General features: G+C 42.3%; 1 protein-coding gene across 5 annotated transcripts in view; it reads right to left on the bottom strand.

Moving 5' to 3' along the window:
* The window catches only part of MKX (mohawk homeobox), a 68,468-nt gene extending 45,561 nt beyond the window's left edge, over positions 1 to 22,907 (bottom strand). For 2 of the 5 annotated variants that reach the window (XM_055334453.1, XM_055334458.1), the window contains exons 1-5: positions 20,722 to 21,119; positions 20,176 to 20,442; positions 18,344 to 18,503; positions 10,602 to 10,755; positions 9,854 to 10,189 (exon numbers count right to left, since the gene is read on the bottom strand). In XM_055334453.1, the coding sequence (XP_055190428.1) occupies positions 9,854 to 10,189; positions 10,602 to 10,755; positions 18,344 to 18,503; positions 20,176 to 20,363 (838 nt within the window). In that variant the 5' untranslated portion in view covers positions 20,364 to 20,442; positions 20,722 to 21,119. Of the gene's footprint in view, positions 1 to 9,853; positions 10,190 to 10,601; positions 10,756 to 18,343; positions 18,504 to 20,175; positions 20,443 to 20,721; positions 21,120 to 21,441; positions 21,563 to 21,775; positions 21,933 to 22,627 lie in introns of those variants that run through there. The other 3 variants (XM_055334454.1, XM_055334456.1, XM_055334457.1) reach the window with 3 other exon arrangements.
* Between the last annotated feature and the right edge of the window lie 278 nt (positions 22,908 to 23,185).

The following is a 23,185-nucleotide window of genomic DNA, read 5'->3' as shown; positions in this document are numbered from 1 at the left end:
CTGTTTCTTGGAAATCTCACTTCATGAATGATTGTCTCTGACTACCTTTTAGCACTTGAAAAGGTTTCATTTTCATTTGTGTTGTTTTCTGTTTTTATATCACCAAAATATTTCTCTCAAAATCACCACTGAAAACTTTTTTTGTTCTTTTTATTTAATGACACTTGATCAAAGGCAAAATTGCTTTTGTGTACTGTGTGTGTGTGTGTGTGTGTGTGTGTGTAGTGTATAATGGCACCAAAAAGGGAATACATTCTTTCTGTCAAAGATGTTCATCTTGGTCACTGTATCAAAGATGCTCTAAAGCACTGAAGCAGGTAGGCAAGAAACTGTTTTTAATCCTCTCTGAAGTTCAGGATGGCAAGAGAGACACAACATGCACTTGAGAGCATCCTGGCCACAGTGCCATCACTTCAGGGTTGCCCAAATCTGTGAGTATTTTCATAGCTTGCTTTTCAGACTGGAAAGATCTAAAATTGTTGGAAATAGATGAGCAATGTTGTGCTTAAACCTGAGACTAGTCTATCTTCCCCAAACCATTTTCAATTTGGGTTGTTATTATCACTCAAGTTTTTTTCTGCCCACTATCAGGTAAGGATTCAAGGTCTCCAGTGTCCACACAAGGCAGAGGGAAGATACCACTGGTCATTTTGAAAAGCCACGTTGTTTTCCTAACTACATCCAATTTCTTTCACCACTATGACTACACACACATGCAGACACACACACACACAAACCAGCAGTATTAAGTTTCAGGCGTTTTCTGCAAACTATTCATATTTCCCTTAGTAACCAAAGGATGACCCCTAGGTAACGATGCCTATTACAATCTGCAGTCCATAAACATATGTAAAGATCTTTCCACTGCAGCCATTAAAATAGAGAACGTTTTTTAAATGAACATATACCCTGCCTAAGTTCTCAAAAGTTCAACAAAAAATGACTTAAGTATTTACTTTTACTTAAAAGTAAAAGTCAATTAAGTACCTGAAATTGCCCAAAGCAATCAGACTTATTGTACCAAGGATCTGGATCATATCTCCAAACAACTAAGCAACTCATCCAAAAACACTAACAATTTCAATGCCTAGAATAGAGCCTAAAACAATTTTCTAACCTGCAAATTCAAGAATTAAACTAGAGGAGCCATTAAAGTTCACTCTTGGATTTATAAAAATCCTTGACTATTTCCTTCTTTAGTACAGTGAAAATGAGAGAAATTGGGTAACAAAGTTGTTAAAGAAGAAAAGGAGAAAAGGGGCATTATGCAGTTGTATTTTAAACGGCCATCCTTGACCTAAACTGAAAACTAAGAGAAAAATTCAAATTTTGTAAAAGAACCATTTCTTTTGTGAGTGAACAAAATTGTTACTTTGTTGCTTCCTCAAAACTCACAACTATAAATGATATAATTTCTAATAGAAAACAAGAACAGGAGTTTCCAAAATTTAAAAGTACCAAAATTCTGGTCTGGAAGAAAACACATATTTATTCTGAGTAAAAATTCTGTTACATCAACAAGACACATTTTGACATAGAAAAATACCTGTTTAATTTTAGAAACAAAGTAGGGAGGCAGAAGGGAAAAACTAACTGCAGTTAACCAAAAAAGAAAGAAAGAAAAGAAACCACTTCCATATTCATTAAATAGAATGTCTTGTTATTTTCACAGACAGTAAAAACTTTTTGACATCCTTTTTAGTCCCAGACTGGAGAAGTGTCAATGGATCTTATTTGGTCTCTTCTTCAGTGTGTAGAGTTTACAAACCTAACCAAATTTAGAATTAGTGGGAGTTATGCACTTATGTTCCTTATACATAAGAGAAGAAAAAAAAAGGCCCTTTTATGCCAGCTTTGAGTTGGGCTTGAATTTTTATGACTTATTTAGAAGCCCTAGGGAATGAAAAAAAAAAGTCTCTTAATGGAAATACTGACACAGTCTTAAATATAGTGACATGAACAAGCACTTCTATGAAACAGCACCAGGATGTGACTGACCACTCCAGCAAGTTTGAAGTGAAGACAGTTGCAGACAATTGATGATAACTGACTGAATGACATTAGGAAAGTAATGGCAAGCTAGAAAAATCAAAATTTCCAGTTGGTAAACTTGTTTTTAATAGGAAAATATGTAAAATGTATGGGATCTTTACTCCAGTAAATGGAGGAAAAAGAAAATGTAAAATTTTTGCATAGATTTTCTTCAATTGTTACCGGATTAAAAGTAGTCATTCTTAAAAAGTCAAATCTGTCATATCAATCCTGAGAGATGTAGCGAAGAGTTTAAATCAGTGGATCTAAATCTTGGTTTCTCAGATCTTACAAGGCTATGTGCTAGATAGAGATACACAACAAATACTTGTTTTTTGTCTACCTGTTACACTTTTCATTCTTTGGTGGATTTCTAAAAATTAGCTAGTCTTTCCATTTATCATCATATTTCCCAGAAAGTCACTTTTTTACTTGAAAATTGGGTTAGTTTCATTTTATACTTTCTAAATTACTATGTTGAATATCTTAAACCTCTCGAAGTTTTCAGCTACATTTTGTTTAGCATTTTCCTCTGGCTTTAACTTTTTTCACAATTGCCTCTTTTTTAAAAAGCTGTTTAAACTTATTCAAGATCATTTTTTTTCTCTTATCATGTTCAGGGACACAGATCAACATGTATATGTGTACATTAAAATGTCCTTTATAGTTTGGAAGGCAAACAGACCAGATCATTAAAACACTAACTCATTTAAGAAACAGTTATGGGGCAAATATGGGAAAGACACTGTATGAAGTGCTAAGGGGGCTATAAAATGTATAAAACACCACTTCAGGACCCCAGAGAACTTTTAATACACATAAGGCAGTGAGTATCAGCACAAAAGAGAGACAGAATACCGCTGTCTTTCAGAAAAACAGTGTGTCTAACCTTCCCACAAATGTGTATTAGTGTTGCTATCATACTTAGGTATCAGATAGAAGAAATGTAATATTTGTTACATTGTAAAATGTAAAAGGAATGTAAAACGTACATTTTTAACAATGTAAAAGGACAGAAAACATTAGGACTAAACATAGTTCTAAAAAATGTGTAATTTTCTAAACCAAACTGCCATAGACTTCCGATTTGTTTGCAAGCCATATGGTATAGGGGCTTTAGGTCTCAGTATTTACATTTACGGTTTTTCAGACTCTCATGTAATACCAAAGAACAAAGAAAAGTGAAGGAAAAGTTATCCCTGAAGAAATCAGAAAACTGCTCATGCCAATAGTTGTTCTTTTTTTAAAATTTTTGTTTGCCATTACTCTCTCAGTTTTTAACAGTAGATGGAACACTTTTGCAATTTCATTTAAATTTTGCAAGTGAATTCATAAAGGAAATTTAATTTTGAAAAGCAAGCTACTGTTAAATACTCCATATGATGTATTTGGCTTTCATCATCACTGATAAACATTTACAAATCTATGGTGTTTAGAATACAGTGCTTAAGTTTGAATGATTCTGGAGTAACGTCACGCCTACCCAAAAGTCAGAACTTCTGTAGATATCATTTATAAGATTACTGCTTTGGAATAAGTAATTAGGAAAGAACCTTTTTCAAATGGCTATGAGAAAGACATCATTCTTTATTCAAAGATATTAGGGGCAAGTTTAGGATTGTGGTTAATTCTGAAACTACTGATTTGAAAGGGTGGAATATATAAAAAGCAATAGGAGGAGGTAGTTTAGAGAAGAAAGGATATTGAAGCACACCCCACATGCTGTGTTTAATATTATCATCTTAGGAGAACAGACAATTCTATATTTTTAAAATCAGTACTTAAATTTCTATTTGGAGATTTCACTTATGATGGAATACCTCATTCCCAGATGGTGTTTGATAGGCGAAGTATTATTGTAGTAAGGATGCAAGACAAGAAATTGGATAACCTTTCAAGTATCCTTTAAATGTCACTAACTGGGCTGGTGATAGAGGGTTTTATTATTCTCCGCTGAAGTACATGAGCAGTCATTTGCATGCCAGGAAAAGAATGTCTGGAATAATCCAAAAGGGCAAAGCTTAGCTCTTTCACTAAAAATAAGGAAGTGACAGGCACAAAAAGGGAAATAAAAGAAGATAAAAGTATCCAAAGCAGACTTACTAGTCAACAAATCCCATAGAGAAACTACTATGTACACAGAAACATACTATTTTAACAGCTGGCTCTTGACAAAGCCTTCTCTTGACTACCATGAAGCTTTCTTTAAGCTACTCACAAATACAAAACCTAAAATTGATGAAACATATAAATTAGTAGTGATTATTCACTGTTGAAAAAGATCTGCCAAGACAGCCCTTTAAATCTTTCTTCTGCTTCATGTAACTATGGTTTCTTTGTTGAGCAGCCTAGCACAAAGTACAGGGCTCCAGTGAGCCTAGGATAGGGCCTGCGTAGAGTGGCTCTTAATATTTTTGTACATGGAATGAATGCATGAAAGAGCACCTCATATATGAGAGAACTGTATCTCAGAAATGTACCTGTGAAGAGAGCTTTCTGAACTGGGAGTGCACTTCTTCAAAGAAGCCATGCTGTATAAAGTTAAGGTTAAATCCCAGGCTAATTCAATGTTTTTTTTTTTTAAAGATTTTATTTGTTTATTCATGAGACACACAGAGAGAGGCAGAGACAGAAGAAGTAGGTTCCCCACAGGGAGCCTGATGTGAGACTGCCCCTGGACTCTGGGATCAGGTTCTGAGCCAAAGGCAGATGCTCAACTGCTGAGCCACCCAGGCATCCCTAATCCAGTGGTTTTACTGAACTCCTGAGCATACCTGGGTTTTTACCACTGATAATGCCCTTTACATTCTAAAGTACTTGTGTATGTAGGAAGAGAGAAAAAAGAACATCATTAGCTGAGAGGAAATGTTTGAAAACGGCATTTAGCCTCTGGCATCCTCCCAAACTTATTTTCTACTTCCTATTTCCTCTTTCCCTAGTAACCAAAATCCTTAGTTCTGTCATTTTGCTCCAACTGTGGCAGGCCATCCAAATGGCCTCTACCTTCCAAAAAATTCCATGTAGCAAATAAATGACTTCTTTTTTTTCTCTCAATCAAAATCTCCATTTCTTCAGGGATATTCACCTCAGTCAAGTGGAGGGGAAGCTAATCTAATTAATTCACACTACCATAGGAAAAGAGTTCTATCGGCCTATATGTTTTTGCCACACCACATGTGTCTAATTAAGAGGGATTTTAGACAGTTTAACACGATGAAGTTTAAACATTCAGCCTGTGGGAGCCGGTTAAATTTATGAATTATATACTAGCAGAGCAGTGGGGCTCAGAGAATAAGCATTCAAATGTACTAGCCATTTATAAGTTGATCATTTGTGAGCTGCAAAAAGAAAGAACATAACAGGGATTTGTTCTCAAGCCAAGCAAAAGAAGGGGAAGAAGTCTACCCGTTTTACTTCAAGACTTGCCTGATTTTTCCCCTTGTCAATAGACTTCTTAGAAACCTCTCCTTTCTCCTTCAGTAAAGAAGGAAATTTGTTAGGTTTTTGAGGATATATCAAACTGCAATGCAAGTTAGGAAAGGCTCCAGTGAGAGGACTCACTGTAAGGTGGCACAGATGGCACATAGCTCCTTCATGGATGGTCCCATCTGGAGAATATCAGTACTGATTCAACAGAAATGGAGGTGGATATTAAAGCAAGTCTTCATCCTGATACCTCAGAGAGCAAACTCACTGAGGGACTAGAGGGCTCAAGGTCAGTTTGTCATGGGGATTCACTCCATCACATATCTGAAAATTGTCATGCATTAACCTAACATGATGAACAGTATTGTAATTTTAATTTAGACATAGACAACACTGAGTGGCTAAGTTTTCTCAAGTATTATTTAGCTGTATTTAGAAGCAATAACCTTAATAATTCTAGTCAATTCTTGTTTAAAGATTTTATTTATTTATTCATGAAAGACACACAGAAAGAGGCAGAGACATAGGCAGAGGGAGAAGCAGGCTCCATGCAGGGAGTCCAATGTGGGACTTGATCCCAGGACTCCAGGATCACGCCCTGGGCTGAAGGCAGACGCTCAACGACTGAGCCACCCAGGGGCCCCTCATCAATTCTAATGTTATAATTTCTGCTGTCAGAAAGAAATTCTTTAGCCGATACTTATTGAAAGCCTATTTTGTCCCCTGGGGGAAAAATCTTTTTTATCCCCTGCATGATGGGGAGACTGTAGATTACAAAAAAATGTTTAATGTCTACATAAAATCAACAAAAACATGTTTGCATCTACTTTGATATTGTCAGTCAAGTGGAGAGGAAGCTAATCTGATTAATACACACTGACATAGAAAAGACTTCTATCCACCTATATGTTTTAATTAGGATTACTACTTTATAATCTAGCAGGCTTCACAGTTCTAGAATTTAACAAGAACAGGTGAAATGAAACTCAGTGATACATTATCTTTCCACACACCAACTCTTTCATTTGGCTTTTTTTATTCAATTATCATTAATGGAATGAATCATAAGATACTAAAAATGGGTGGGGAAATGGATACAATTCTTTTTTAGCATAGATAAATTAATACACTATGTTTAAAGGTGATCTAGTCTTGAAAAAGAATTTAAAAGATGAAATCTTTGCACTAGGGACACCTGGGTGGCTCAGTGATTGAGTGTCTGCCTCTGGCTCAGGGTGTGATCCCGGGGTCCTGGGATCGAGTCCTGTATCATGCTCCCCACAGGGAGTCTGCTTCTCCCTCTGCCTATGTCTCTGCCTCTGTGTGTGTCTCATGAATAAATTTTTTAAAAAATCTTTAAAAAAAGAAAAAAATCTTTGCACTACTATAAAACTGGGGTGGAGGAGGGGAGTGGTATTTAATAGCAGATTGAGAGGATTTCTTTTTAGGCAAAGAAAGAAAGATATAACCAGAAGGAATTGAAGGAATTCAGAATAAGCCTGTATGCCAGAGAAAACCATAGCAGTTGCTCAGAAAGTATTTATTGAAATCCCCTGTTCTACTATTTATGCTTGAGTGGTAACCCAGCTACAACTGCAGCAACGTTGTCGCTCGGTTCCCCCAGAAGACAGCCATTTATTATTTCAGGCTGAGATTTAGCAGACCAGTCTTAGACCACCAATCTTTCTCAACTCTCTATCCACAAAACCAAAAAATTTATTTTGTTCTTTTTAAAGTTCAGACCCATGCATGCAAAACCAGAAGTTTACATGTCTAGGTTGCTTTCTCATTGTTTGCATAACTAAAAAAATAGGCTTTTATTTAAAAATAGAACTTGGCAGATGAACAGGCCATTGGATATTTTAATAAAAATAAATGGCCAAGATACTTAATTTCAAGAAGTACAACTATACAGGCAAGTTTCCCTCTTTGGTTTTCTATTTTATCACCTTTGAAAAGAACATGCATTTTCAGAAGATTCATCACAATGTGTAAGTTTCAAATTTGTTTCTACTGGGTAACATAAAGAAATTTATAAGAAAGTTCACAAAATAATAGATCTTCAATTATTCCACCTAATCAAAATTAATCTTCATTGTTTCCAAAAATCTTCCTTGTTTTTGTCTATATATATATTTGTACTGTCATAACTGCATTCAATGTTTCCACAATTTTAAATTGTTTTCCACTTAACCTTATGCTATCAATATTTCTCATGTTGCTTTAAAGTCACTATCAGTATTATAAATAAAAATGTTGATTTTTATGCTATTCTAATCTGGCTTTGGATTAGGATAACATTTACATTTTTAAAAACTGACATACTTCCCATATTTTTATATGTTCCAGAAAAAATGCATAAAGGGTGAGAATTAATTATTTCTTCAAAGTTTGGGGAAAAAATCCAACGAATCTATCAAATCATATGTTTTGGGAACAGGGTTTACTAAAATCCTTGACTTTCCCTGAATTAGTGATCATTTATAACTTTTCTCATTGTAATTTTATAATTTACTTTGTGTGGATATTACCAATTCATTTAATCTGCACATTTATATATAGCATATTGTCAAATAACTGTGCATAATACACCACAATTTTAAAAAATATTTTTAATGACTATATATTGATTGCTATATCTCCTTTCTCATTTCCAACTTTAATCTGTGCCAAGTTTTACCTGTTTCTTTTAGTATTGCTTTCAGAGTCAACTCTTAATTTATTTTTCAGCTTTCCATGTTAACTTTTTCATTTTATTTTTATTCTTTTTTCAATTATCTGTACTTGCACGTTTTGACGTCCTACCCCTTTCTATCTCTGTAAATAAAATTCATGAAGCTCTGAATTATCTCCAAGTTCTGCTCTGGTCACATTAGTTAGATGTTAGTATGTAATTAAAAAAATTTTTTTTATTAGCTAAATAGTCTTTTATTTCATCTTTTACTTCTTACTAGACCCAATTATTATTTACAAGACTAATTTTGTATGTCAGAGCATTTGGAGTTGTTTTCAACCTTGAAGTTGGAGATGGAAACAGAAAGTGAAGTTAAGTCTTTAAAAATGTATTGAGATTTTCTCTGAATCCTTACAGATAATATATCTTTTTAAAAAAGATTATTTCTTTATTTATTCATGAGAGACACACAGAGAGAGAGGCAGAGACACAAGCAGAGGGAGGAGCAGGCTCCCTGCAGGGAGCCCGATGTGGAACTTGATCCCGGGACTCCAGGATCATGCCCTGAGCTGAAGGCAGACACTTAACCGCTGAGCCACCCAGGTGTCCCACAGATAATATATCTTGCACACATTTGTAGACACTTGAAGATTTCCAGTTAAATAATCTGAAAGGTATATTAAACAGACCAAATTTAATTCTTTTATAAAGACCTATTGCCCACATATCAAACTCCTTACAAGGACTACACTCAGTATCGTTTGTGTAGTGTTTAGCAGAGGGCCTAGAATATCATAATTGCTCAATAAATGAATTGTGGCAGTATATGTAATAATTAAGAGTTATCATAGTCTGGTAGTAGTTATGTTCCTCCTACCCCTTACTCAGGCTAAGCTGCACTACTGATCTGGAGAAGAGTTATTAACTTGTGTTTTTGGTCTGGGTTTTCTTATCTATGATATAACATGGCAGGACTAGATGCTTTCTAAAGTTATTTCCAACTCTAAAATTTCTAAATCTCATTTGTTGGCATTTTCAGGATCTGGACTCTATCTGCACCAGATGTAGGTCACACATATCCTTTGTTCTGAAGCAACTTGCTCAAACACACTCTTTACGAGCAAAACTCTCTGGAAACTGAAGTGAAGATAGAAATTTTTACCAAACTCACTACTCCATCAGAAAGTTCCGGACAGGCAGAAATCAATTCATTATTTTTGGAATAAAAGTAAAAATTTCAAAGCTATTTATCAGTCCTACTCGTGCTTTCCAGGAATAAAAGTAAAATTTCCAAAGCAATTTAAGCCAGATCTACACTTTTCCTTCACATGAGTCTTGGCACCCATGCTAATTTGTGTTCATTTTCCATCACTATTAGCAATCAAAGAATTTAAGAGAAAAGATGAAACACAAAGTGTTTGCATGGCTGGCTATAATTCAGGGCATTCCTCCTCCAAGAACGTATATCATTGAGATTAAAAATGAGCATTAAGAATGAAAATTCTCATCTTTATTACTAAGAGTGAAAAACCCAAGTAGACCATCATCTACTAACAAGTACATCTGGTAATTAAAAACAAAACAAAAGCTTTCAAATTAAATTATGAGCTATATGTGAATAATCTCTTATAAAAGCAATAAAGATCATGCCATTATGCCTGTTGAATTTGCTGCAGTTTTAGTTCTATTTTAAACAAGGTGTCATGAAAAGCACAGACTTACCTGTACGGTAGACAAAGTTGCCTTCGGTTTCTGATGATGAGGGAGACACCAATTCTTCCTCAAATTCATTGGAACTAAAAGATCCCGAATGGTTTCTTTGCCTTGTCTTTCCCATCATGGCAGCATTTGTGGCCATGACATGTCTCAAGGAGTCGTTAAGGTAACGATTCAATAAGCTGCTCTTGTATTTGGGGGGTGATACGTAGTCCTCACTGGCCTGTGACTCTGGCCTCACTCCAGCTTTTATGACTGAGCTTTCACTTTTAATCACAGGATGATGAACTGGATTATTATAGCCCCCTTCATTTATGTGGTTTCTTGGAGGATTTTCTCCATCTAAGGGAGAAAAATACCAGTAGGTAGTACTTACATATACTATTCCCTGTTATAGTTAATCATTAAATATATACATAAAGAAAGAATATTTAAAGTATATTAAATTGTCTTTGATACCCCAGGTTAATTTTTAGGGAAAGGAAGCAGGAATCTATGTAATCTCTCCCTATGGTATTTTAATTTTAACGAATTTCACAGAAAATGTTATTCTGATACATGATAAATCTATAAACAAGAGGAAGCAGCCATAATTCTGTTGGTCATTTATAGAATTGTAAAAATGAAGTTACCTCATGCAATAAAAAAGAACCATTATAGTACCATCATATTTTGTGGAGTCCACCTTAAAAAACAGCACTTGGGGTGAACTTCTTATTAATAGAGGGAAAGCAAAATAAAAATATTAACAAACCTTCAGAACATGAATCATCGCTGCTTACACTAAGTCGCTCAGCATTTCCTTGAACATACTTGTTGTACAGTTTTATTCGTAAAGCCCAGCTTAAATCTGGCTGTCGAACGGTATTCTTAAGCCGACGTCTTGCATTAGCAAACCAATTTGACACCTAAAAAAGTTTTATTTTTCAATTAACAAAACAAAAAATATTACCCATCACATAATTACTTTCCCACAAGGGACCTAATCCTCTCACAGTATCTCTGATAATTAAATATTCTCATAATGCAATAGTACTAGACATTCATTCATTCATTCATTCAACAAATGCTGAGCACTTACTACAGAGACTGAGCACCTACTGTGTTCTAGGAATAATAATAATTAAAAAAAGAACAGGCTTTGCCATCAAATGCTCAGTCTAGTAAGAGGTAGGATAGTGTACAAATAACTTTAGTATAGGAAAGAATGTGATTGAATGGCTTAAGAGGCATTAAAATAAAATGATACAGGAATCCAAAGGAAGAAGGGGTTACTTTCATGGATGACTTAAGACTTCATGGGGAATTAAGTGAAACATTGAAGGAGTGTGTCAGGTATAATGGGTAGGAAAGTGTGTTCCCAATAAAGAGGACTTGAGAACAAATATAAGTCAAATTCCAGAGACATTGTGGTGGGTGAGGAAGAGGGAAAGAGTTAAAAATGACCTTGAGCCACTCCTTTGTAACCAAGAGAAGGACAATGCCATTTTGAGAAGCAAAGTAGAACTGCTTATGGGTGAAATGATGTGCTTGGTTTAGGGAATGATTAGTTTGAGGTACTGGAAAAGCATACAGGTGAGATGTGAAGGAAGAAAGTAAAAATGATATCTGAGACTCAAGGGAGAAGAAAATCAGATGTGGGTCAAACGCACAGAAGTGTCGGCGGCAGCTTTGAGTAGTCAGGGAGATGGCTGAAGACCAAACCCTGGAAACCTCCAGAGATCAAAGAGACAGAATTATAACAGAGAAACTAGCACAGCAATCAGATACAGCAATCAGAGAAGTAGAGAGACAGAAATGCCAATAACACCCAGCTTTAAGTTGAAAGTCAAATGCTTCCAAAGAAAATAGCTGAATGCAAAGAAACAAACACTGCAAAACAAAAGAAAGTTACTTCCATTTCTTTTTAATAGATACTATTGTATTTCTGGAAGTTAGAATGGTGCTTGAGATTTCCTTGAAAATATCTGGCTATCATCAGGAAAAAATATATGTAAATAACCCAAAGGGCCAATATTTGCTTTTAAAAGAATGATATATGGAAAGAGAATTATGTCTTTCTGCCAATTTTTTTCTAGAACATACTACAATGGTTTGTGTGGCAGTGCTTACGTTGGAAGTTTCTTTTTTTTTAAGATTAATAATATAAACCTACAATTTTTTCATATTTCTCAAGGCATAATTATTGAATGGGCCTATGGTGAATCCTACTTTTTAAAAAAACAAAACTACATTTTTTCCTCTTTGACTCTACAAGTTTTTAAAACATGGTGGTTTTTCCCAGTTTACATACACACACATACACATGCACACACACATATATACAGAAAATATATCATAGGTAATACATATCCAATATTAATTACCTTTGAGTCTTAAGTAATAACTGTCCCCTTAAATTTATGTGCATTGATGTAATAACTCACCATGGCATTCCAGAAGTTTTAGTTTTTATCAAGCCCTCTTCCTATCAAGTTGTGCTATTATACTATGATTTAATATGGCTTCAATTTTTTTAGTCTTCTCCAACCTCTAGACAGACACCTTCTGCAAATACTCATTCAATAAATATACATTGAGTAGTTCTTGTGCTCTAGCCATGGTGGTCAGTGCTAGGAATGTTAAATATTAGGGTAAACTTTGTCCCTGCACACATGGAAGGATTAGTGTGGAACTATGTATTAACTGAAATACATGGGTGAACATTTACTATGGAAGCACAAAATGCCTGGTCTAGTCTTCAAACCTTCCTCTACTCTCCAAGTCATAGCCGAAGTATTTATTCAGGTTTTTGTTAGTAGTAACTGGGAATTTTAGAACTTTTTTTTTTTCTGAATTTCCCTATCTTCCATTCTATGCACTTGAATGAATCTTAACCACCACCATCAACTTCAAGTGTTGATGTACCATTATGATTTAATTGCTTGACTTCTTCAAATCCTCATCAATATCTTGTTATCCTATAACTGTGGCATAATGTTTTCCTATTCTGAATTTGCCAAAATCAAGTGTGAATCTAGAGAAGTCACTTAACTTTTCTGAACTTCAAACCCTTCATCTATAAAATGCATTAGATGGTTCCTAACATCCTTGCCAACTCTAAAAACTAAGATCTGTGAAATACAGTCTAAGCTCTCCTACAAAAGTGTTAATTTATTCCTTTTATAGTTGGTACTAATCTACCTTCTGCTTTTGACCACTGCCCTTTTGAAGCAATCAGACACGTGTGTTTATGTCTTAAACTTTAGCACAACCATCATATAGTACAGTGTAATCCAATTCTTATGCGACTCTTCATATTTTTATTTAAATGCAATAGCCTTCTAATATCCAAGGACATTAAGACTATAATTCTAACATACAAAAATTGGGACCTTTGAATGTCATGGCGGGATTAGTTTTTCATATACAGGGGTCATATCCTTTTTATGTTTTATATAATTAGTTCTTACCATAATATATTTATCACATGTTAGAAGATTTTCCAAAAAAGTCTGCTGATATCTAAGATAAGCTGTCTGTAACCTGATTTCATAAGTTTGACTGGCAAGCAATCTGCTAATATATTCACTCTGCCAGTACTTTATCACTAGAAATTTACTGTACAATTTAAGGTGTTTAATATCTGCTTGCATTGTCATGTAAACAGCAAACAGTTGGTTAACAAATTTGCATAAATACTGTTTTTCTTTTTTCTTTTCTTTTCTTTTCTTTTTTCTTTTTTTTGGTCCTGATGCACTAATGCAAACTCCATCTGTTTCACAGAAGGTAAAACTACCAGTTCAGATTTTTCTACCTTTAACTTACTATGGATTCCTTCAGGTTGTCATGCAAATCTCATTAAATTCTATTTTACACGAAACAGGCCTCCTTACTATGGCTAGGTTCTGCAACATCATTTTGATGTCAAACTCAGAGCTTAAGAAACAAGGTATTTTATAGTGAAAACTTGGAGAACCAAATATCTAGAAGTTGGAAGAGAAAAACTAGTAATTTTCATCCCTACTTTAACCAAGGTGTTTACATTCATCGTATTGACAGAGCAATCATTATAGTAAACCCAAAGGGATAAGCCGGCATCTGTCCACCTTTGAACATACAGAATTAAAAAACTTATTCTGAGTTACCCAACCTATATATTGAGAACCTCATTTCTATTCCATATAGTATAACACTTGAAATAATGTAGAAAGATCAATTTGAAATTTTGTTGAAAATTTAACAGTTGCTATAATCCTTGCAGTTGATAACTACATACATATTTCAGCAGAAGCACTCACCAAGCAAAAACGGAGTCATGTCAACAGAAGGGGCAAAATCTTAGAACAGAGCAGTTTTAATCAATGGTACATTGGTATGTTTACCCATTATCATAGAAATGTGAAACTTCTATAAGTAAAGGAAACATTAACACCCAATCATTAAACATAATCTCAAGCTCAATGTGCATTGGACTCTGCATTGGGATCATGAAAGAAGTCAACTCAAGGAGACAGTTCACTCTTATAATCCAGAAAAAAATATAATAACTATGTTTTAAAATATATACACATGAACAATGGGCAACACTGAAACCAGATATAGCACCCATGTGTCCTTCTCTGAAAAACTTCTTCCAAGGCAATTATTCTGCAGTATGCTCTATATCCTACAATAATATAAACCCTAAATGCAGCCACTTTATGTTATTCCACAATAAATCTCTTCACTTTTTGATAATACAGAGTATATTTTTTATAATGTTTAAGCAATGGGCAGCCACAGAGATTAAGCACAATGGAATATTTTGGTTGGTTAAAGTACACACACACACACACACACATTACCTGTTAATTTTATGGAAATGTGTATATCTCATTAGGTAGTAAGATGTCAGGTTAACAACAAAGAACTCTTTTAGCTTCATTTGTCAGGGATAAATAAAATGTAGGTGTAATGTCCTTAGAGCTTCTATTTATCAGAAAAAGTACCTTTTGAGGTGCTAAAAACATTTCCTCCACTAAAGTTTCAATTCTATGCTTCTAGGTTTAGTGGGACTGCTGACAAGGTTTTATGTTCTTCCTTATCAATTTAAGAGTAACAAAACAAAGCAAAAATATGTTTTATGGAAAGCTTAATGGCCTGATACACAGCCAAAAGGAAAATGTTAAATGTGAAGGAAATTATCAAAATACAAGACACTCTAATAGTTAAGGAATAAAAGTTATGTTAATTGCTTATTAACATCAGTTATAGAAACAGACAGAAGGTACTGCAATAAACAAGAAATAGGAGTTTGGAACTAGAAATAAGGGGAACACCCCATATTTATTCACAGACATTAAAACTATGGCATATTTCCAGACATACTGAAGATAATAAAATGAGTTATATTCATGCCGTTGTATGGAACCATCATATAGCCTTAAGGATAACGAGCTGCTCCCTGTGTATTCAATGGAATAGATTTAAAACCTAGAATATCTATCAGATTTCAAGACATCCTCTAGTTTTCAGAATGATACTTTGGAAAGCCACATGGTGATTATAGCGGTATTCCCCAAAAGAACCTATTCACTCTACAAACATGTATGAACAGTTTATGGAAAATACAGTGCTGGATAACATGGGGGGTGTGAAGATGAAAAAGACATGATCACTCTTCTCAAGAAGCCTGACTCCACAGTAGAAATTTGTTCACTGGGAGAACGTGATTCATTAAATAGGGCTCTAATTTGCAGAGATCAAAAGCTTTATTTAGCCCATAGCTTTCTATTTTTCCTCCAGAAGTGTAAAGTATTTACATAATTTATTTGGTTTCCCAGAGAGTCAGAATTTGCTTGAATGTTGAATGGATGTCTGACTTTCACAAACTCCCCCATACATACCAACATAAGTGCAGCTGACCCCTGCACAACACAGGTTTGAACTGCATGGAACCACTTATGCACAGTTTTTTTTTTTTCACCAAATCAGTACCATTGTAAATGTATTTTCTCTTCCTTATAATTTTCTTACTAATATTGTCATTTCTCTAGGTCACTTTATTGTAAGAGTATGGTATAAGATATGTATAACACACAAAATATGTGTCTATCGACTGTTCATGTCATTGATGGGGCTTCCAGTCAACAGCAGGTTATTAGTAGTTAAGTTTTTGGGAAGTCAAAGCTATATATACATTTTTGACTTGCAGGAGGGTTGGTATCTCTAACTCTTTGGTTGTTCAAGGGTCAGCTGTAGATACATATGTATGTATACATACACACACACACACATATATACAGATATTCTTACATGGATATCTTATTATGCCTCATTGAAAATAACTGGACCAAAATTGGATTATTATACTTAAAGTCCCTTGCCTATTCTACACATTTTTATTTTTTCTGTTAATCACTATAAAGTTCCAGAAACCAACTTCATTTACTATAAAAATTTGAAAATCATTAAGCAGGAATCACTTATTATTATAAATAATTATCTTCGCTTCACTTAAAAATCAAATAATTTTGTGCATTTTTATTTTCTGAGGACTAGTGTAAGAGAAAGAAAATATAATGAAAATATAAAGCATAATTAGAAAACCGTAATAGAGTTACCAAGCTCTTAATGCAGAAAGAATGGTTATTTGCATTTGAGCTATCATTATAGGTAGAACATAATTTGGTTCTGTATTAAAATTATGACTGCTTGCATTGCATCTCAACAGAACTATTGTACACAAAACCTTAAATGTCTCTACTAATGACAATGTTACTTTTCATTAATTAAAAAAATGTCTAAATATGCCATATGCTTTCCGTATAAAAGGATGGCAAGCATTAAGTGCGGAACTGTACGATATACCAAATTAATCTAATGTTTTATTGCTGACATCATTGTGAAGTATTCAAATAGTTCTATAAACTAGTGTATTTTCAAAATAAATAGCATACCTGTTTAAACTGTTTAAATTTCAGTTTAAATTTGAGCATATGCATTTATTTTCACAAGTCAAGTTTTTCTGACTAGAATCACTGAAAATTCATAGTTTTATGTTAAACAGATACTGAGCCAAGAACACTAAATAAATTTTCCCCTCCAGTGCTGCAGCAAATCACTATTAATACTATTGCCTGTTAACATGAAGCAAAACAGATGTTATTCTCTACAATTGTATTCTGAATATAAGCAGACAAATGCATAATATAGTTTTAATAAGCTTGAATACAAGTCAACTTTCATGCTTTGTCAAACTTTCCAGCAATTCCTAAAATGTCAACCTTCAATACTCTGGAAAGCAAGTTTTATTTCATCTAGTAGTTAAATACTATCTTTTATTTGGGGCCTCCCTCACTATAAATTTAATGGAATGACCAAAACTTCACAAATGCAGTAATGTAGTTGCTACTCTAACACATGAAACTTCTCAGCTCACTTACCTCCTCCTCCTCCTGTTTCTGAATAAATTTGTTCTGTTTGCATGTATAAAAAGTTCATGTCACCACACTTATTAAAGAAGTCTGTGGTGCGTTGGAAAGAGCATCTGATCTGGAATTACATTATTTCCGAGACTACTTCTATCCCTTAGTAACATTTAACTGCCACAGTGCCTTGGTCACATCACCTGTAAAATGCTCATTACTGCTCTAACTCACCATACTTTGGGGAATATCAAGTAAGATCATGTACGGAAAAGTCAAATATAAAGAAGTGTTGTTCACTAGAGAAGAAACAAACCTGCACCCTTTCTCCGCACTTAACAAAGTGGTAAACCAACCACTTGAAATTGGCCTCTTCTCAACCCCAGTAGAAAGATACCAGCCGCAAAATTGTGTGGATTCTAGCTAATGCTCGGGATGCCTCTTACTTAATAAAATAAATAAAATCAAATTAAATTAAAAAAAAAATCCACTTGTTGCTCTTCCTCTCCATCTCTTGGCTCTATGAGTCAAGGTAATTTTGAAAGTCGGCCTGTAATCGACCTTTCATGTGGGGCCCTAATGTGTAGTGCCTTTGTGCAGGGTTCTCAAAGCTTCAGCCAGGGCCAGCAACTTTAGTATCCTGGAAACTTGTTAGAGATGCAAATACTTGACCCCAGTCCAGACCTACCCCTGAATGAGAAACTGCCACGTGGGGCCTAGCAGTGTGGGCCTGAACAAGTCCTCCAGGCGCTCCTGATGCACACTCAAGCTCGAAAATCCCCGCAGGTCGTCCCAGCCGTGCCGGTGCCCGTCTACGTACGGCACGCGGGTCCGGATCCCAGGCACCTTGTCACACCTCGCGGGTGACTTTCCACCTCCCTCCTTCACAGAGCACCATGCATCCCTCCTGCGTTGAGCACGAGCACTGAATCGACAGCTACGACCTAAGGCCGAGGGGAGGCCCAGAAACTTCCTGCACCCTCTGGGGCAGGAGCCAGAGCCGCATCCTGCCGGCTCGGCTCGGCTCGGCTCGGTTCGGTTCGGCTCGGGAGGCGTCAGGCGGGGTTGGCGCAAACCCGACGCGGGCGGGCTCCTCAGCCGCCGTTACCTGCACGAGCGTCATCTGCGAGCCGAGCGCCAGGAGGATCTTCTCAGTCTTGGTGGGGTACGGGTTGTCACGGTGCTTGTAAAGCCACTGCTTCAGGGGCCGCGCCATGTCTTGCAGAGCCTGCCGCTTGTGCCTCACCTTCCCGCCGCTCTGCCTGGCCCTGAAGAGCGGGGGGGGGGGGGGGGGGAGGAGGAGGAGGAGGAGGAGGAGGAGGAGGCCCGGGTGAGCGGCGCCGCCCGCCCCCGCAGGCCCCCGCGGACGCCCCCCGCGGACGCCCCCCGCGCCTGCACGCCTCGGCCCGCTCTCCGGGGCGTCGGGCTCCGAGGGACGCGCCCGCCCCGCGCCCGCGAGCGGAGGGGAGGCCGGGACGGAGCCGCACTAACGGGCATCTCGCTCTGAAATGGCCTGCTGGCCGCAAGGGGCGTGCGGCCGGGGGGACACTGCCTCGAAAGGCGGGAGAGCTCGGCGCCAGCGGCCCGCGCTCAGAGCTGGACGCGGCGCGACGGCCGTTCAGCGGCCTGGGGGAAAACGGTATTTCGGCTCCAGACCTGCGCAGCGGGGCAGACCCCCGTCCTCCGCGCCCCCGCCCTGGGTACGGGGCCGGCTCTCGCACGTTGCTGTGGGGCGCTCACGCCTGCCTGTCGGGGGCTTCCCCGAGGTCGACCCCTGGACGGCGGGAACCGAGCAAGGGATGGCGGCGGCCCTGCCGCCCCGTCCGTTCCCACGGAGCTATTTTCTTCGATCCTCTGGGCCAAGGGGAAAGTCCCCACGCAAGTGCTTGTGGAGGAAGGACGCAGCACCTTCACACACACACACCACCCCAGGGGCCTTCTCCCGGCCGAAGGGAGCGTTTAAAAGGTGCGGAAAGCTCGGTCCCCGAGGAAAAAGCACGTTCAAAAGGGGAGGGAAGAGGCCGAGGCCGCGCGGAGCCCGAGGAGGTTCGGCGCTGCGCTCCCCGGCGGCTCCGGGAGGTGTCGCCGCGCGCCCTGCCGCTCTGGGAGGGTCGCGCGCCTGCGCCGCAGCTTCCAGGACTTTGGCCTCTTGAAACGCTCTGAAAGGCGACTCAGCTCCAAAGGACTGGCAGCAACATGGCCACGAAACCTAATCTCTGTTTCACTAACCAGCGACGCCGCAGAACAAGCAGCTGATGCAATCTCTCGGGTGGAGACGGCCAGGACGGCCGCCCCTGCCCCGCGGGGCGCTCAGGGAGCCGCCGCGACGCCGCGGCCGCCGGAGCTGCCGGCCCACCCGCGAGTCCCCGCCGCGCAGCAGCCCCTCACCCCACCAGGCCGAAACCCGGCGCGGCAGGCCGGCCGCCTCCCCCTCCGGGCTCGCAGCGGGCCCCGCCGAGCCGCGCGCGCGCGGGCGCCCGCGCCCAGGGCGCCCCGCCAATTGCCGACCTGGCCAACACCTCCCGGGCGGCTCCGAGGCCCCGTCGCGACACCAGAGGGGGAGGGCCACGGGGCCGGCTGACCCGGGAAGCCCTGACCGCTTGGCCCTGCCCCGTTCCTTGGCATCGCGCTCAGCCCCTTCTGCCTAGCTCTCAGCCGCGTCTGCACCCGTGGGCCGGAGCGGGGCAGGTATCGGGGCCCGCGGGGCCGTCCCAGGCGTTCCTTCCCCCTTTCCAACAAGCCCCCTGTGAGCTGTCCTGATGAGCTGATTCCCCTATATTTCGAGGAACCAGGGCTCGAGACCAGGGGCGGAGACCTTCCCTCCCGCGGACTCTGGGTCTCTAACCCAGGGGCCTGGCTGCCCCTCGCACGCCCCGCGCCGCTCACCGCTCCCACTGTCCCGGCTGCGGGCGGGCGGGGGGCCCGGGAGGGTGCGCGTACCCAGTCCTCCGGTGTCTCAGGCCGAGGTTGTCCTTGAGGGGCGGGCCGTCCGGAATGCCCACCTCGGGGCGGGCGTGGGCACCGTCCAGGACGCCACCATAGGGCCGGCTGCCCCGTTCCCGTTCCGCAGCACCGCGGTCCTCAAAAAGCACGGCGCCGCTGAGCTTGTTGAAGACGATGGTGTTCATGGTGCGGGCTGGCAGGGGCGCGCCGCGCGGCCGCAGCGCCTCGAGGCCTGGCCGCCGGGAGCTCCGCAGGGCTCGGGTTCTAGGCGAAGAAGATGCATCACGTTACTCGCTCAGTGCTCACAGCCCGACGCGTCCCGAGCCCCCGGCTTGGCCGAGGCTCTGGGCCCGGGAGCCGAGGGGAGGAGCGCGGCTGCGGCACCTGGACACGGGAATCCTTGCTCTCCCCACCTGGCCACACCGCTAACCCGCCAGCCTCCCCTCCCCCCCCAACCCTGCTCGCTCGGGGGACAGGTCCCTAACCCTCCTTCTGGCCCCCCGACATCGAGTTCCCAAGGAACCTCAACCGGGAATAATTTACCTGCGTTGGCAAAGGAAAGTAATTCCTAAACGAGTTCTTTTCTTGGTTTTAATCTGGAAGAACTGCAATCGGGTTAGCGGAGCCGGAGAGGCGCGGGGAGGGGGCTGTTGGTTCTTCGGGCACAACGGAAGTCTAAAGCATCGCGGAGCTCCCACTCGGGTTATAAGGAGCGATTGGAAGGAAGGGAAATTTGGGGGTAATATGAACGACTACATCTGCAGGTCCCGGTTAATGAGTCCCAGGCCACACTGGGATTCCGGGGATTTTCATGTTCTCTAGATCCTGGATGGTTTGGCTGAAACCCCTGCGTTCTAATTCTGGCTAAGGTCCCTGGGGGTAGGGGTGAGGGCAGGGAAAGTTAGCTCACTCCAGAGCTAGAAAGTTAAGTGGCATCAGAGGCAAATGCACCACTTTGTGTCCCTCCCCCCCCCCCCCGCAGTCCTCCTACCACCACCACCCCCCTCCCGCTCCAGGACGCGCAGGGTCCCGGGGGGTCAAAGGCGCCGGAGACCCGGGCCTCCCGGAACCCGCTGGCAGGGCTGTCCTCTTCCTCAGCGCGGGTGTGAGCCTGGCGCTCGGAGCCCCTCCTCACTCGCCCCTCTCTGGAGCCTCGGGGAACCATTTCAGAGGTTGCATAGGTGTCAGGAGCGGAAGGAGGCATAGCGGTCCGCGCACCACCCAGCCTGCCGCTTCCATCCTTGGAAAAAGCTTGCAGCTCACCTCCGGGGTCGCGGCGGCCCCGAGCCTCTGGCCGCAGAGCGCCGGCCTCAGGTTCAAGCCCGCGCCGCGGCGGAGCAGTGGAGTTGCCGCCCCCATCACCCCGCCTCGCGCCTCGCGGGTAGCTCCTGTTTCTCCCCAGCCGCCTCCGCACTGCCGCCAGCGCCCCCGCACCCCGCCCCGCCCGGGCTGGGGCAGCCACCCCAACACGTCCAGATCTTCTGCCTCGCAGAGCGCCCACACTCGCCAACGCCCCCTAACCCCGCCCTCCCGCCGCCACGGCAGCGGCCACGCGCGACACTGAGGACCGTGACCATAACGGTTAAGAGACAGCTACCGTCAGGATTCCTGGGGAGGCGAAGCCAGACTTCTGCGGAGTGCTCAGTGCACTATAAGGCTGAGTCCTCCCGCGCAGACAGGTACGTGTCTGGAGTGTGCACACAGCCTCCGCCAAAAGTGTCAAAGCAGATTTCCGTGCTTGCAGCCCCTGTTCTGAGGTCAGGACTAGCCTTGGTGGTGGTGGTGGGTTTTTTTTTTTTGTTTTTTTTTTTCTTTTTTAAATCAGTGCGCGTAGTGCTTTGCGTTCACGCTGAGATGTTTGCCAAACACACCCTTTCCCACTCCGACTGCGTCTCTCCGCCCCGTGGTCCCAGGGTCAACGGCGAGTTTTTGCAGGCGACTCCGCCGTGAGGTTCGCCATCCCGGACCTTTTCCTGGCTGTCCCAAGCCCACGCACAGAGGTCGCAACCGCAGACACCCGGCGCAGTCTGGGGCTGCAGGCTGCAGGCGAGTTGGGAGGGGGCTGCAAAGGTCCGAGAGCCGGGTCCGGAAGCGAGGGGTTCGGGGCGTGGGGAAGCGCAGCTGCTGGCCCTCACCCGGCGCCCAAGCGCAGTCCCCAGCGCCCCTTTCTGCTCCTGCACCCGCCCCCCCCCCCACTTACCCTTACCCTGCCTCGCTCCAAACTGTCGCTTGGGGAGCTCCCTGCGTGTGCAACTACCGCACCCAACGCCCGCGAACAACTGTAAAGCCGCGCAGGAGCGGCCACCCCTGGGGCGCGGACCTCGAAGCGGGGTGGGGGCAGGGCGGGGAGAGCCGAGGCGCAGGAGGCAGAGGGAACGCGCCCCTCCGGAGCCAGGGCGAGCCTCGCGTCCCTCGGCGCCGAGCACGACGCGCGACCCGAGGGCTGTACCTGGGGCGGTGCGGCCGGCGGCCGGCGGCAGGGCGGCTGGCTCTCCCGCGTCGAGGCTAGGCGCACTCCCATCCCCGCCGCATGTTCTCGGCGCGGGCTCCAGCGCGCTCACCGCAGCCACTGCCGTCCTCTCGGCTTTATTTACCCAGACGGGCGCGCGGGGCCCGGGAACAGGAATGCCGAGGCCTTCTCATGTTTCTTGACTGCGCGGCCCAGCCGGCGAACATCCTGCGCGCGCGGTATCCACGTTCCCGGGCCGGCGAGAGGAAGCCTCAGCACCCTCCCGGCCGCGGGGACTGCTGTGAACCTCGCAGACGAGCCGCCGCTGTAGGCGCCGCCGGGGAGGCCCCCCCCCGGCCCCCCAGCCCCCCCCCTCCCTCCGCGCTCGCCGAGTCCTCCCCAGCGGGGCCCGGCTCTCAGATCCACCGGCCCCGCAGGCGCAGAGCAAAGGGGGCTATTTCCTTCACACTTAGGGGAGAAATTGGAGAAGCCGCAAGTAGCGCTCGGCTCGGGCTCCGGGAGCTGAGAGACTGCGGTGCAAATCCCGCGTCTTAGCTG

The sequence above is a fragment of the Nyctereutes procyonoides genome, unplaced genomic scaffold, assembly GCF_905146905.1.
Source record: "Nyctereutes procyonoides isolate TBG_1078 unplaced genomic scaffold, NYPRO_anot_genome, whole genome shotgun sequence".
Taxonomy (NCBI): domain Eukaryota; kingdom Metazoa; phylum Chordata; class Mammalia; order Carnivora; family Canidae; genus Nyctereutes; species Nyctereutes procyonoides.
The sequence above is the reverse complement of the archived record's forward strand: the minus strand, read 5'-3'. Positions and strand labels throughout refer to the sequence as shown.